This window comes from Alternaria infectoria, assembly GCF_024043175.1.
Source record: "Alternaria infectoria strain BMP 0036 chromosome Unknown scaffold_2, whole genome shotgun sequence".
Taxonomy (NCBI): domain Eukaryota; kingdom Fungi; phylum Ascomycota; class Dothideomycetes; order Pleosporales; family Pleosporaceae; genus Alternaria; species Alternaria infectoria.
Genome location: NW_026250691.1, coordinates 1993231 through 2009280, shown reverse-complemented (window position 1 = coordinate 2009280; position 16050 = coordinate 1993231). Strand labels below are relative to the sequence as shown.

The 16050-nt window shown below is 53.2% G+C and overlaps 2 protein-coding genes across 2 annotated transcripts; one reads left to right on the top strand and one right to left on the bottom strand.

The window, feature by feature from the left end:
* Positions 1-355: 355 nt before the first annotated feature.
* J4E92_002076 (uncharacterized protein) lies at positions 356-5461 on the bottom strand (the record flags this gene model as incomplete). The annotated part of the gene is made up of 3 exons (XM_051493482.1): positions 356-406; positions 461-5229; positions 5278-5461. 3 exons carry the CDS (start codon positions 5459-5461, stop codon positions 356-358), a joined length of 5004 nt encoding a protein of 1667 aa, XP_051356713.1.
* A 297-nt stretch (positions 5462-5758) lies between these two features.
* J4E92_002075 (uncharacterized protein) lies at positions 5759-15321 on the top strand (the record flags this gene model as incomplete). Its single annotated transcript, XM_051493481.1, has 7 exons — positions 5759-5789; positions 6060-7542; positions 7594-7934; positions 7981-12502; positions 12550-12940; positions 12988-13621; positions 13802-15321. 7 exons carry the CDS (start codon positions 5759-5761, stop codon positions 15319-15321), a joined length of 8922 nt encoding a protein of 2973 aa, XP_051356712.1.
* Positions 15322-16050: the final 729 nt, after the last annotated feature.

Here is a 16050-nt window from a genome sequence, read left to right as displayed (position 1 = left end):
GCGAGTGGCGTAGAAATTATCACCGAATTCCTTTGGAAATTCAAACTCCGGCTCCGTTACCTCCATGGCATGAACTTCGATATGACAACATTTTGGATGCGGAAGGTCGCGACATATCATTCGAATTTTACTTTCGCTAACACATAACTCATGGGAAGGAATATCATTGTTCACGTAGTCACTCATTAATACATCAATACATTGGAAGTTTGCGAATATGATTGAACTATGTGATCGCGAAACCAGACAAGTCCAAACACGACATCTCTACCAATTACACGCTCTAACGCTTTTAGCGCGCACAGAAAAACTGCATCCCTTCTCTAAACTACACCTCATCCAAACGTAATGCTCATCAAGAGAACATATTCACCCTAACCTTCTTCGCACTCGACTGATCCTCATACTGCAAAGTGTTAGCATCAACATCCTCGTCGTCTTTCGTGTCAAGAAGTCTTACCTGCAAAAATCCCGTAACATCCACCAAAACGGTCCAACAATCCACCAAATCCACAATATCCTGCTGCAGTTCCTCGCCCATGCCCACACCAACATTAACACTCCTCTTGAAGACACTAACCATGCTATGTCTATTGTCTTTCAGGAACTCTCTCGCCTGGAACACCGTTTGATCATTTTGCCTGCCCCGCGCAATGACCGCAGCGTTGATAACACGCAGCACAGCGAGCATGAGCTCGTAGTACTTGCGCAGCGCGTTGGGATCGTCAAATTCAAGGCCGATATCCGGGTCTACGGAGAAGAGCTGCGAGTCGCGGATAGCGGGGAAGAGACCGGCGTTCAGAACATGGGCGGCGCCGAGACGGGACTGGCATACGCGGAGGAGGAGAGCGAGACTGGCGTCGTAGTAGGAAAGGAGGACAGGGACTTGGGGTGCTGCAGCGGCGAAGAGTTCTTCGGGGATGTGCTTGATGTTGTCGACAAGGACGCCGACGAAGTTTAGGGACACGAAGCTGTCGAGGATGTATTTGGAGGATTGGCGTGTTGCGGCTGAGACGAAGGCGTTGAGGAGGAGGAGCGCGGAGACTTTGCAGGTTCCCTGGCCGCTGTAGGCGTCGTCGCAGATTACTTCGAGCATGTTGGTGCCGCAGTTCTTGATGGCGCTGAGGGTGTGGCGGCCGAGGAGGGAGTTGGGCGTTGCTTTGTTGAAGGTGCCGTGGATGTAGCGGAAGCAGATCTGGTAGCAGTATTCCCGTAGTTCGGCGGTGGACACGGGGCTGTATATGCCGATGAGCGCCGCGCGGAAGAGTTGAGAGAGGCGGTCGTTTGCGAAGTCGCCTGTCTTGTCGAATGCGGTTGACTCAAAGTCGACCTTTTGAATGAGAGCCTCTGCTAGGCTGGCGAGTTGGAGAGCCGTGAAGATGTCGGAGGAGTATGACTGCTCAAGCTTGGGTAGGATGACTTGTAGCGTCTGCATGATGAACGAACTGCGCGCGCTGTTCTCGAAATCGCAGCTGTGTACCGCGACCATGACGACTTGAACCCACGACTGTAGAATGTCCTTGTGGTAGCGGAGAAGTTGCGTGCGACGGTTCCAGTCCACGAAGATAGCCATGAGCAATTCGGCTTGCTCAACAAGTTGCTCTTCTTGCTCCTGATCAGTCAGGATGCCCTCTTTCCGCCAGTACTTCATCTTGAGACGGATGACCTGTTCCAAGAGTGGCAAAGAGTAGAGAGTGCAGCCCTCTTTTTCTTCTTGACATGAGGTCAGGTTGACACCTTCGAAGAACTTGTGTTGATCTGGCAGAGCGCGCTCAGGATAGGACAGCTCGATGAAGTCGAATAGATCGAAGATGTTCGGATTCGGCATTGCGTCCTCGCCGGGCCGGATCGTGGTACCGAGAAGGACAGATTGGATCCTAGACTTCATAGTCGGCATGCTCTCTTTCACTGTTAAGCGCAGCTCTCTTGACTCATAGTCGAGGAAAGCAGCGCGTCTTTGAAGGAAGCTCTGGAGGGCGAGTGCTGGTGGTCCTGAGAAGAATGGGGAGTAATCGTTAGGCGTGACCTCGAGCCCTTGCGCAAGTGACATTCCGTCCCAGGGAATATCAAGGGTAATGGGAGTTAGTTGGGGGGCCTCCACAAAGAGCAGCTCGTTGTCACGGAGCTCTTCCATCACAAGCGCGCTCGTCAGCGGCGACCGCCAGAGCTTCTGCAAGACATCCCAGCATCGGGTCTTGAGAGCAGACCGCCAAGCTATGAACTGTTCGCCGTCATTGTCAGGATACTGAACCCCAAGAAGAAGTATGCTGTGGAACAAGGCTTGTCCGTTTGACCAGAGGCTGTTCTCTCCAACGCGGACAGTGTTGGGTCCGCATGAGAAGCCGAGAAGGATATGGGCTATGGTCGGCCGGAGGGACACAGCAGCTAGACAACTGTTCAAGAAGTCCAATACGCGAAGCTTGACAACATATCCGGAAGCATCCTCACCAGCTTCGAGCTCTTCGGCGCTGAACCGCATCAGACCCGAGAGCGACCGACCAATGCGCTCGGCTTCATTGTCCTTCTCCAGTATGCCGACAATCTTGCTGCGCCCTGATCGTTGTCCGAAGCCCGCAGGGGAGACTGCAAGTTTTCGCGAAGAAGCCATCTTCTCTAGCAGTTGAAGAGAAGCGATGGTCAAGGCTTCGTGGCCGGTACCGCAGTAGAGTCCCAGGTCGACAATAACTTGCAAGTTGTTCAAGATCGCATCCTCGAAAGATGCAAGCGACAAGTTCGACACGGGAGAATGCTGGAACGACGTTTGTTGCTTGAGAACTGGCTTGACGATATCCAGGTACGTCGCCTGAAGCTTCATCACGAGATCCATCACCTCAATGCTGAGCATCAGGGATTGGATCAACGGTGAGTCAGATGGAGCAGCGTCGACCTCGGTCACGTCGTGATGCGATGCAACGAAAAGAGCCTTTAGAACCTTGTCGTTGAAGAGCCATTCCATGACGCGTGCAAATGGGTGAAGCGCAACGTACACAGCAAGTGACGTGGGGTCGATGACCGAATCAACAGGTATGCTAGACTTGTTCGCGAACACGACGAGATTCTCATTGAACGTGGAAAGACATGTTACCATGAAGCGCAAGCATGTCCACTGCATGACGCTGCGTTGTAGCGGATCAAGCACGTCCAAAGAACGTTCTGCAAACACCTGCTGCATGACGAAGTCAATGTAGCTTTCAATACCCGGCATCCTGCGCGACGAACCCAGGCCCTCCGGGAATGGTAGACTGTCGTTCAAGCCTTCGTTCTCCGGGTATGGCTCTACGAGCGAGTGAAGGAAACGAACCAGGGCGATGGACTCGTCGTATCCGTCGGCGAGCGTTGGCCACAAGTCATCTCTGGGAGTAGCACCCAAGGCGTTGTTTTGCCTAGATCCAGTGTAGAAGCCATTGACCGTCCACTCATCCAAGAGACTCCACATGGCATCTGCACGAGTGCAGTCCTTGCCCACAAGCAGAGCTGACAGAGCGTCGTAAGCGGCTGCTCGAAGCCCACTCTCAACTTTGTCGGTGCACAGACCAAAGCAGATGCCAGCAAAGGAATACTCTTTAAGATCTAGGATCCACATCCGCGCAGAAGAACTTTGTCGGCAAATGTGTGCAATGAGTCTTAGGTAGCTTTCCAGCATAGTTGCGCTCTCTGGTTCCACGATCTGGTCGATTGGATTCATGGTTTGAGCGTAGACGCCGCTTTGGATTGGCTTCTTTGGCTCGTGGATGTCGTTCTCGAACTCGCGCAGCTCGTTGAAGATGGTCGTGTAGCTGAGCGAACTCGTCCGTCGGATCTTTCCTGAAGCGGATGCCCCCTCTTCTAGCAGGAAGCGATGCGCCGCTTCGGCATTTGCCTCTCCAGAACCAATGGCCCGTAACATCTCGCAGAACATGGCTATCCGGGGTGTGGGTTGGCGCTTGGCTGCCCATTGCAGGAATCCGTAGAGATTGCTCTCTTTGTCGCTCCAGAAGTCTTCCGCTGCGTCTGGGAACCCGTCGAAAGCATACGCGACAATGACCATGAACCGTTCGAGATGTAGCGGGTACTCTCCAGTTGAGCGTTGGAAATGAAGTTGTAATTGTCGTCGCTGGTCGTCCTCCTCGGCTTTTAGTTTGCGTAGAGTGTCTGGCATGTGAGTAATGAATGAGTCCACGAACGTCTGTAATTGCTCCATGAGAAGCTCCTTGAAGAAGTCCTCAGGCTGCGGCGAGTCTCTGCTCAGGACCGCGGTGTCCTGCAACAGCGTAGATAACATGCTAGTCTTCTGAGGGTCGTACCAGCGCGTGGGGCGCACATCCTGACTGACCGATAGCATGAAATGGAATGCGCCGTCGCCGAGTGCTTTCAGGAAGATTTCAGATCGGGTGTTGGCCTCCTCCTCAAAGTTGATGCCCTGCAATGCAGCGTCTTGCGTGTTGGGGTCCATGTACCGCCCACTGTACTCCGCCAACCACCACGTCAATGTCGCCGAATGCAGATTCCTCAGCGCCCAGTTGTCGTTTTCCCTTCCCGCCATGAGCGAGTCGTGAAGAGCGCGCGCTTCCCTCAGCATGACGTTGTTACCCTCGGATGCGACCCAAGATGTGAGGCGCAGGAGTATCGGGACGTAGTGAATGGTAATGAGGTCGTGTCGGTCGAGGGACTTGGCGCGGGTGAGTAAAGCATTGTAGTTGTCGAGATTGACGTATCCGGGCTTGATCATATGCGTGCATATCGCGGCTAGGTTCTCGTGCTGCCGTGTGAGACTCTGGCGCTGGTAATCCATTATCTCGACGAAGCCAGGGAGGGGCACTTGTCCAACGACCTGAGTGCTCTGGACACGCTCCGCAACGGACTGCAGCCACTTCTCGACGGCCTCCATGCTGGTCAAGCACTTGGTCCAGAAGCCGTATGCGTTGGACAGGTTGGTTGTGCCATGTACTCCGACTATCATCTGGGCAGCCTCCTGCAGAACAGGCAGGCCTTCCACTTCCGAGTCGCCATTGTCCAGCGCAGTCTTCATCAGAATGCGCACGCAGAGCAGAACATATTCGCGGCGTCGGTGGAAGCGGATCACGGCGGTCTGGAGCTGGGGTCGGTCGAGCTCCTGGGCTTCGCTCTCGGCGCCCAGAAAGAGGGCAGCGGCGTCGAGCTCGTCGAGATTGAGGGCGTCGGCGAGTTCGAGCGCCTTCTGCTTGAAGTCGTCGTTGACCTCATACTCGTTGTCGTCGATCCTGATCTTGCCTGGCGCTGTTAGCACCTTCCTTGTCTACACCTCTGTTTATGTAATACCAGAGCTTAGCGCCTGCCTGCTCGCATCGTTCTTCGGCTTCTTGTCCAATAGCGTCTTCAGCTCTTCCAGATGCGCCTCTAGGTTCAGCAGCAGTCGCTCCAGGACTGGCAGCTGCAGGTCGATGTGCGCGCACAAGTCGCGGTGTAGGCCCTGGAGGGCGGCGAGGCTGTCTTCTTCAGCCATGGGAGATTCGTGAGGTCGTCGTGCGCATTATGCGCCGGGGGAGTGGCGGCGGGTGGGCGGTCGTGTTTCGTGTGTTTGGGTGTTGTTTTCTCAACAATGGAGCGAGAGCTTGCTTGCTTGACTTTCGCAGAACGCGAAGGCGCACGGACATAAACCCTGCGACGCGCTTTCCCGTCACGACTCACCTCCGCCATAACTCCGCAACCGTAGGACCTACACCTACTCCATGTAAAAGCGTTCCGCCTCCATATTCGTCGCGTAGTTGCCGCGACATGTTACGCGTATAAGTATTTGGCCATGGGGGCGACCAACATCCAGGATGCAAAGCGTAAGTCCTTGGAGGAACCACACGATGAAGGCGGGAGGTAGTCGCGACCTGTTGCGTTCACATCTGCTAACTCAGAACCTACTGAGCACCTCCAGACTGCAGCGCACTCGCTAGCCAACCTGGAGAAGAACCGAACACCCTGGATCATACATCGACGTTAGGTCACCTACTTTGCATGTTCTTATGTCGATGTAGGCTTCAGGGTGTTCGGCTTTTTGTCACAATTTATACAAATGAACTTCGCATAGGCCGTATACTAACACTTGACAGTCCTGATCGAGTCCTCACGGGTAGTCGACCGAACGAGCGGTCTCAAAGACCTCATCCACATCCTCAAGCACAATCGCGGGAAGCCTAGTCTGGAGGCTCTTGGGAACAAATCATACCTGGCGCTATGCGAGACGCTTTTCCAGTGCCTACACGATGGGCGCACCGCCTTCTTCCACGGTAAGACCAAGGCGACGAAGGCTGGTTCTACTGCCGCCCTCCTTCCCCTCTCGGCATCGGCCCTGCGTCACGTCATTGCCTCGGGCGTGCGGACCATCAAGAGCTCTACGGTCGAGATGATAATAGACACGATAATTGAGGTGCTTCCTGCGACGACTGGTCTCGTTGAGCCGCTTCTGGAAGCCCTCCCAAAAACGCTGCGATCCCTCTTAGAGTACCAGCCCCACGTTGAGCGCCTGTCAAAGGAGTGCTGGGATGCTGCCGTCGATTTCTGCATCGAAACTCTGGCCGGCTTCTTCCAAGAGTCGCCCGCCGAAGGTGAGCCACAGAACAGCTGGAGCACTAATGTTTCAAGCCGCGCCCGCACTCCCCTTGAAGCCGACTTCACGTCCTCTAGAGCCTCTCCACGCTTGCAAGTGACCAAGACCAAGTCAACCCCTCCAGAGCACGTTCGCGCAACAGAAGACTTCGTCCATTGCCTGCATCATCTCGTCAAGGCTTCCAATGCGCCATTGCTAGACAAGGCTGACGACGTTCTGGCTGTCTTACTAAAGTTCTTGCAACAGAGGACTACCCGTGGAAGTACGGGCGTGGCTGCCCTGGCCGCTGTCAACGCGGTCCTCGCACGCATCACGTTGCAATCTGTCGAGTTGACCAAGCGTACGGTGCAAACATTGCTCCCGCTCCTCAAGCTTATGTGGTCCGAGGCTATCCTACGGGATGAGATTATGATCAGTCTGATATACACTGAGGCACACATTGCGAGCCTTCTCACTGACCCAGATGACGAAACCACCAGCTCTGACCTGGAAGGCCTCGTTGAGACCATGTATGGCGACTACCGACGCAGGCAAGAAACTACCGCGCACCAATACCTTGAAGAGGATCATCTCTGTTTTCGACACTTGGGGCCTGCTCGCAATGAGACTCATCCCCTGAACACATGTGCATTCTCCATGGAGACTGAACATCAGCGATATGAAGGATTATGGTCTACAGTATCCACCATTGCGCGGTTTTCATTTATGCTTGATGAGCGAAGGATGTCCATCGCCCACGACCGTAGCGACAGCGAAGAAAGCTTTAGCAAACGCGTTCGCATTACTCAATTATTCCCTGAATATCTTCGTCATGTGTCTGAGCCCAGGTCGAATGCCAAGCGAGCAGCTCTACAGGTCGTTTCGTTCATGGTTCAGGAAGGACCATTTGACGAGGAGGAACTTCAATCGCTGTTGGAGAAACTCACTTCATGCATCTCAGATGAGAACCCAGTACATTCGGTGTGGGCAATGATAGGTTTGGCAGGGTAGGCATATCATGATATTATACACAGCGGACGTAGCTGACGTTTGTGCAGAGCCGCGCTTCAACAATCAGCATCCCACTCGACCCTTCTTCCCTATTGGATCTCTGCATGGCAAAGCGCATCTCGTGCAGTCACTTCCGTATCCATATCCCGCGCGGCATGTCATCTCATGGATGTTCTCCTACGACTGAACATCGTTCCCTTCTCAGCAGTGTCTGAGACTGTCCAGTCTCTGCTATTGTCGATAGAACTAAGCGGACCGGCTTTACTCACGGAGAGCAGCTCATCGCTACTCACCACCATTCTTCAGGAGCGAATCAAAGAAAACCCGACACATTTCAGTTCGACAGCTGAGCGGATCCTTAACTGGCTCCTCACCAAATGGACTCCCAGTAAGCGCTATCAAGCTTTTCCTGAAGCTGAATTGACATCATACAGGTCTATGGTCTGAACGGACATACTCGGCGCTGAATGCTCACCACTGCAACGCTCGTGATGTACTGCGCGTACTCTACATGTGCCTGGACGCACCCTACAGCCCGCCGGAGCCGGCCTCTTATCTGGTACTTGGACCTATCGGGCAAGCTCGAACGCAAATGGCGCGTTACAAAGACCTCGCACATTATCTTCTGCTTCTCCGACCTGTGAAAGATTTTGTAGCCAAGATCGAACAAGGACCGCGTCTCTCCTCCGATGAACCCACGGGCGAACTCTCCTCCACGCAACTTGGAAGCAGGATTCTTGATTTCTGCGTATCCGAGATCGAACGAGCCCAGCACCGTTGGAAGGATATGGCTACATCAAACATACAAGGCATTACTTCAGATATGATGCGCATCGTCACAAATCTGTGCATCGTCGCGCCAGCTGTTGCAGCTCTGAGCGACCCTGACGACCGCCGTGTGCGTACTCTCCGATTGTCCGCAGCTGCCCTGATCGAGTCTTTTGCCGCTACATTGGCTAAGCCTCAGATGGAACAATACAAAGTTGATGCAGTCCTCGAGACCTGTGCAAAAGGTTTTCCTGATATCAGCTCTTCAAAGCGAGTGAGCTCCGGCGTATACGAGTTGATAGGCATCGACCAGCTGGCTCAGCATTTACCCCGGGCTCTCCAGCAACGCAAAGAGGTCAAGCAATCGTTCTACGCGGATGAGGATGACTTCATGGACGTGGACGACGAGCCTGACTCACAGATGACTGCTGGAGCAACGGTTCCCGATAATGATGTACCTCGACACGATGTGCAGGCAGAAACCGATCTATCTGCTCTGCGTGCATGTTGTCTAGCACACTTGCAGTTTGTTTCGTCTCTGGCCAAGCGTACTGAGTTAGAGCCTGGAGCAGTGCCCCCGGATTTCGTCGATTACCTCGTCTCTCTCTCGGAGAACGACCTTATACGTTCGCGTCAATTTCTTCGTTCGGTATGGAACAGCAACCTGAAGATATCCAGGAACGACTGCCTCAATCTCCTCGAACGGTTCAGCGAAGCTCTTATCGATCCTCGTGCTCGTGAATACAACACCTCCGAAGTCGCCAACGGTATGCTTGTCGAGGTTCTGATTGGAACCACACTTGTTTGGCTACCTGATGCAACCGATCGCGAGGCTCAAGATCTGTACGACAACGTAGAGGCCCTGTATGTCTACTACGTCAAAGAGATGGAGAAATCGAAAGGAGGAGTCAGGCGTTCAGCAAACTTGCAGACAACGATAGCAACCTTCCTACATGGCCTGCTGAAGCATCATCCCGATTTTGCGCAAAATCGCAAGGTTCCATCAGTACGGACTAGCCTTTTCGAGCTGCTGTCAACAGGCGAAATGACTGTCAAATATCACATCGCGGAGCACTTGCCAAGAATGTTCGAAGATTTCGTTCTCTCCGAACACGACAAGATTTTGCAGGATGTCGATAGCAGCTTGCCTGGAGACGACGAAGGTCTTGAGGGCATAGCGGTTCGTTTGCTCGTCCTATCGCGACTGGCATCCAAGTGGCATACGCTGCTGCGTCACAGCGTATATAGAATCTTCGCCACGGCAGGAACTATCGCAGGCGCTACCTACCATGCCGAACGATGCATCTTGAACGTGGCGCAGTCAAGAGGTCTCGGTGATTCAAAAAGCCTTTTCCGGCTTTTTGCACCACAAGTCATCTTCACCTGGCTCGACCGTGGCCAAAAAGTCGGCCGTATCCCATTTTCCATCTTCGGTTACGCGTCGCTTTCCGACCTGCTTCGTGACATCGAAGCCGAGGTGGTGGGTCAAGCCATAATGTTTGGGCGCAAAGATGAGGTGGAGTTTCTGGCTGACCATTTAGACATGTCAGCACAAGAGATGCTGTCGAGAAATATCGGCAAAGCAGCCGCATATACGATTGCATGGGACACTTGCAGAGGCTCCGCCCGTAACAAAGCCGACTCCAGCTTCGGCAACTTGCTGAAGGACATGGTTGGTAGCGACAAGTACTATGGCCTGGTGCAGAAGCATTTCCCTCAGGTGTTGGGCCACATGTTCCAAACCATCGATCACGAGGAACGTTTACCCAAGTCGCTGGAGAAGAAACCAGCTTTCAACCCCGCCGCTGCAGTTCTAGCCGAGATTGCCGAGATCGGCCAATCTGCACAAGGCCTTAACATAGGTATCGAGCCTTCGTTCTCCGCCTTCTATCTGCCTGATCAGCTGGAACGCTTGTGTAGGCGGACGGGCGATAGACCGGCTGGCTTCTGGTCACCGAGCACATATACATATGTGATGCGCTCCCTGCTCGACCGTATCCACCCTGCTCTCGGCTCGCTGTATGCTCGGTCAATGATCAGGAAGATTCGAGTTATAGTTGCGCTGGCTGGACCTGTAGCACATGAGGGGTACCCACTGCAAATGACGCTGCAGTCTTTGCGCCCTTTCCTCACCGACATGCAATGTGCTGAAGATACAGTTGGTATCATGCAATATCTCTTTGAACACGGCGCTCAGTATCTCCGTCAACAGCTCAGCTTTGTTACGGGTATCGGTCTTTCGATTCTCATCTCTCTTCGAGTATTCCTAGGCTCCTCTCAGGATAGCACCACACAACAATCCCAACATCTAGCGACTATGAATGCAGCCAACAGATTCCATGCTTGGCTTACCGAGTATCTCAAGGCCCACGCGCAGGCAATTACTGGAGTAGAGCGCTCTTCCGCCATCAAAGCGTTCAAGCTCATCACCGCGACCGCTGCTCAAGTCAATGCCGAGGGCAACTCATTGCGAGGTAGTGAAGAGAGCAAGCTTCTTCTTGAGATACTGGACGACGCGAAGTCAGGACGCAAGTTATTGAACAAGACGTCACGCGATGTCGCATTGGACTTGCTTTGCCAGAACTTTGAACCAGCTCCAAACGCCCGAGATGACGTTCTCGGCTTGGATCACGATGCTGCAGAGTATGCACCCCTTGTGTGGGAGTCGTGTCGCAGAAGCAAGGTCGGCGACGGTTATTTGTTATGGACCGCACGGGTCCTAGGACGAGCATATAGCGCCTATGGAGAAGTGAAGCAGAGCTCTGCGCAGGCTCGGCCATGGGCATCGTCAGTGCAGACTTCCAAATCGGTTCCTGGAAAGTCATCACGAGAATCTATTGTTAACGAGGTTATCGATCTCTTTTACAGCGACGAACGAAATGAGGTCAGCCTTGCGGAGGATGCTGTACGACGCCTGATTTCTCGCTTGGTGCCCGATTCGCAGTACATGAGCGAGATGCACCGAGTTATTCCGGAGGCCATCGGCAAAGCCCTTTTGTACAAGCCCCCGGAGCCAGATACTACCTCGCATCCTGTGACAGATGGTCTTCGCGAAGCCGTCTCACCTACACCGGTCAAGCCGGTCTCTAACTGGATTAGAGACCTGACAATGGCGCTATGCAGAGTTGCAATCGACGACCCTATCCTGGGGGCTCTTCCAGACTTGCTCCGCGGTATCAACCACATGGCGGAGAAGCTTCTGCCCTACATCCTTCATCTCGTGCTACTTGACGAATATGAAGCGGAGCGCAATGTTCATGACATTGTATCGAAGGCGATAGCCATTTGGTTCCGCGATTGCAGCCCAGATACCATACCGCACGTCCGCATCCTTATCCAATCCATCCTCTACCTCCGAAGCCAACCAGTCCCTAAGGAGGTCACCAGAGTGGAGCGAGATAAATGGTTAGACGTCGACTATCTAGAGGCTTCACAAGCCGCGAACGACTGTGGCATGTTCAGGAGTGCGCTTTTGTTTGCGGAGACATCTTCTGGTCAGCCAATCATCAAGAGCAGCACAAGGAGATCTTCTGTTAGGGTCGACCCTCGAAAAGTGCCGCTGCAGCTCCAGCTTTCTATTTACAAGAACCTCGACGAGCCTGATTCGTTCTATGGTGTCGATCGGGGTTCCAGCTTGTTATCAGTGCTAGACCGTCTCGACTACGAGGGTGACGGGGTAAAGAGCCTGCTCTTTCGGGGCGCTCGTCTAGACAGTCAAATGCGCCGGCGCAACGAGTTTGAGGCGGTAGACTCCCGTGGAACGCTCAAATCTCTCATCATGTTGAACATGAACAGCCTTACGCACTCGCTACTCTCCAACGACCAGTTCCGCGATGCTGGAGACGACGTCGTTGAGAGTACGCTGCATACTGCGCGCAAACTGGGCCAGTGGGATATCAAAGCGCCGGAAGTAAACCATACAGAGGCAAGCACCTTGTTCAAAGCCTTTCAAGGACTGCATTTTGCGAAGAGCGCTACAGAGGCTCAAGAGAACTTTGACCGCCAACTACAGGTGACGATGAACTTCCTCTGCGGAAAAGACACCTCATCGATATCAACGAAGACTCGCCTGCGCACGCTAGGGGCGCTCACAGAGGCAGACGAAGTGATTACAGCTGAACGTTCGGAGCATTTGCTAGATATTTGGGATCGCATGAAGGCTCGAGAGAAGTGGATGCGGGCTGGCGAGTAAGTATCACTCGACCTTTCCAAGACCGTAAACTTACCATCGCTAGATTCAATGACGTGCGCCAGCTACTATCATGTCGTGAGACGCTTTTCAACGTGCTCGGTACAAATGCCGCTCTCGTTGATTCGTTACACACCCGGACTGCGACCGTGCGAGGCATGGAGGTAGAGGCTCTAGTTTCATCGTCCAGTCTCTGCAGGAAGCATGGAGCACTCCAAGAGTCGCTCGCAAGTGTGACCTACCTCTCCGACATCGTACCGGAGTGCAAGGCTATAGGTCTTGACATTGAAGCTACAGCCCAGCATGAGGTAGCGAATGTGCTGTGGGAACAAGGTGAAACCGAGATCTCAATAAGGATGCGTCAGCATCTAATCGACAACGCCGATTTCGACTCGCAGAACGTTGATCTCAGTTTGCCAGTGTTGCTTGCTCGACTGGTAAGATTACCGAATGGCTGCATACATCTCTCGACTAACAATACTAGGGACACCATCTTGCTGAAGCTCGCCTCGCCAAGCCAGATGCAATCATGAAAGAGTACCTAGAACCTGCCATCCGTGAGCTCAAAGGCCAGAAAGAGGGCTTGGGCCCAGGCCAAGTCTTCCACGAGTTCGCCCTATTCTGCGACAAGCAACTTCAAAGTCCTGAAGCGGCGGAAGACATGAATCGTATCAAAACTGTGATGGATCGAAAGTTGCAGGAGTACCATGACTTTGCGAAGCTGTCGAAGACCGATAAGAGTAAAGGAATGCGCGAGACGTACCACCGAAACGCTCGTCGGGCGAAGACTTGGTACGACCTTGATAATGCGGAATATGAGAGGATGCGCAAGGGCCGCGAGCAATTCCTTCGCCAGTGTCTCGAAAACTATCTCTTGTCGCTTCTCGCCAGCGACGAGTACAATCACGACGCGCTTCGTGTGTTCTCCTTGTGGCTAGAATACTCCGATACGCCTCTGGCGAACCAAGCTGTGAAGGCATACCTCAAGGATGTGCCGAGCGGGAAGTTCGCCTTGCTGATGAACCAACTATCGTCGCGATTACAAGCCGAAGAGAACGACTTCCAGCATTTGCTGATGGAGCTGGTCTTCCGCATTTGCGTCGACCACCCATTCCATGGTAAGTCAAATCCCTGTACCACCCCATCCAAGGGAAAATCCGAACACCCTGGAGACTACATCAAAATGAAAACATGCGAAGTAGGGGGCCCACCGTCAATGTCGGCTCCAGGGTGTTCAGTTTTTCCCTTGTGTGGTACGGTTCGATAAGAGATGTGTTGTTGCTGACTTCGTACACCAGGTATGCATCAGATCTTCGCGATTCAGATGAAGGTCGCCGCCACCTCTAGGGAAGATGTCGTTCGAGCCAAGGATGAATCTGCGAAATCCCGTCAGAAAGCCGCGGGTGGCCTTGCAACGGCGCTCAGTACTGATAAGAGGGGACGATCGTACTGGAGCTCGATCTTCCAGTCGAATGAGATTTACCACCATCTTGCCATGTTCAAGGGCGAGAAGGAGAGCACTCAGCAAGGTCGTGAGTTACCCCTTGATAGGTACAAGGAGTCACGAGACCTGGTGAACAGGGTGCCGAAGCTTAACGTACCCCCGGCCACTCTTCAGATTGAAGTTCGGCCGAACATGAACTACAGCGATTTGCCAAAGATCGCGGGCTTCAAGTCGACCATGACGATTGCGAACGGACTCAGTGCGCCAAAAGTCATCACTGCTAAGGGCACCGATGGCAAACCGTACAAGCAACTGTTCAAATCCGGAAACGACGACCTACGCCAGGACGCAATCATGGAGCAAGTGTTCGATCAAGTATCGCGACTACTGAAGAACCACACCGCGACCCGTATTCGCAACCTCGGAATCCGCACCTACAAAGTTCTGCCACTCTCAACACGTTCTGGCCTTATGGAGTTTGTGCAGAACACAATTCCGCTACATCTCTGGGTCATGCCAGCTCACGAAAAATACTACCCGAGCGACTACAAGCCTGAGAAATGTCGCAAAGAGATTGGCGCATGCCAACAGGACTCTCTCACCACACGCGTCAAAGTGTGGCAAAAGATTGCGGATAACTTCCATCCCGTGATGCGCTACTTCCTGCTTGAGCGCTTCGAAGACCCAGACGAGTGGTTTGAGCGTCGTCTGGCATATACACGCTCTACGGCCGCCATCTCCATACTTGGACACGTCCTCGGTCTTGGCGATCGTCATTGCCACAACATTCTCCTCGATGAGAAGTCTGGCGAGGTAGTACATATCGATCTCGGTGTGAGTTTCGAAGCTGGTCGCGTCCTGCCAGTACCGGAAGTCGTGCCATTCCGACTAACACGCGATCTGGTGGACGGCATGGGATACACGAAGACGGAAGGTGTATTCCGCCGTTGCTGCGAGTTCACCATGGACACGCTGCGTGAGGAACGAGAGTCCATCATGACGCTCCTCAACGTCCTGCGATACGATCCCCTCGTCAACTGGAGCGTCACACCCACGAAGGCGAAACGCATGCAGGAAGCGAACCAAGAAACGGGTGCAAACGGCACTGCGCGTTCGACTACCGTTGCGCCGGGAGGTACACCCGCGCCATCGGGTCAATCGGCGGCCGAAGAGGCAGCAGCAGTCGCGCAGGAAGACAACAAGAAGAGGGAGAAGGAGGAACAGGCTGGTGAAGCGGGGCGGGCGCTTAGCGTCGTGGAGAAGAAGTTGAGCAAAACGCTCAGTACCAAGGCCACGGTGAATGAACTTATCCAGCAGGCTACGGATGAGCGCAACCTGGCGGTGCTGTACATGGGATGGGCGAGCTACGCATAGGCGAGACGACTACATGGCCTCTGTGGAGGATTGTATTAATATTTTAAGGCCATGTAGTCGGCATGCATGAGTTTTTTTAACGGTTCCACATCATACAAGAGACATCCTAAATAGGGGTGCAGACTACACTGATTTGAACACAGACAGAGGTGGAGACCTAACGTCGATGTAGGCTCCACGGTGTTCAGCCTTTTCCTCCATCCATGAAGACGCCGAAACCGCACGCACCCAAAATTACTTTGTCGCGCATAAATTTCAAACCTGTATTCGTGTAGATAATTGCTGATTTAATGCTTTCCGTGCATGCAAACTACCCTGAAATGCGTTGATGCCGCGGAGCCAATTTTTTTGCTCTTTGGATCGTGCGTTTTACATGGAAAACTGGCCAGAGTTCTGCACCATAATGCCAACTACAACAGCCTAACGCAATCGTGTATCAACAACCATAGAGACATGTAGTCAATAAGGTGGTGTTTCCCATTACTTTTGAGCTATCAATGTATGCCGTATGCTGCAAATGAGTGATCGAAAGGAAAGGTTGTAGCAAGGCTGCACCTCCCAAACAGGCACCTTTCGAGAGGGCGTGGATTACGGAGGCATACCCCGATTGCCCCGGCTGCGTCGACTGGCCAGCGAACAACGTCTTACCTGCGTTTGATCGATGAACAAAAAGCATTTGCTGCATGCAATGTGGAAACATGCTACACATTTCAATGCTGCGATTCGGGG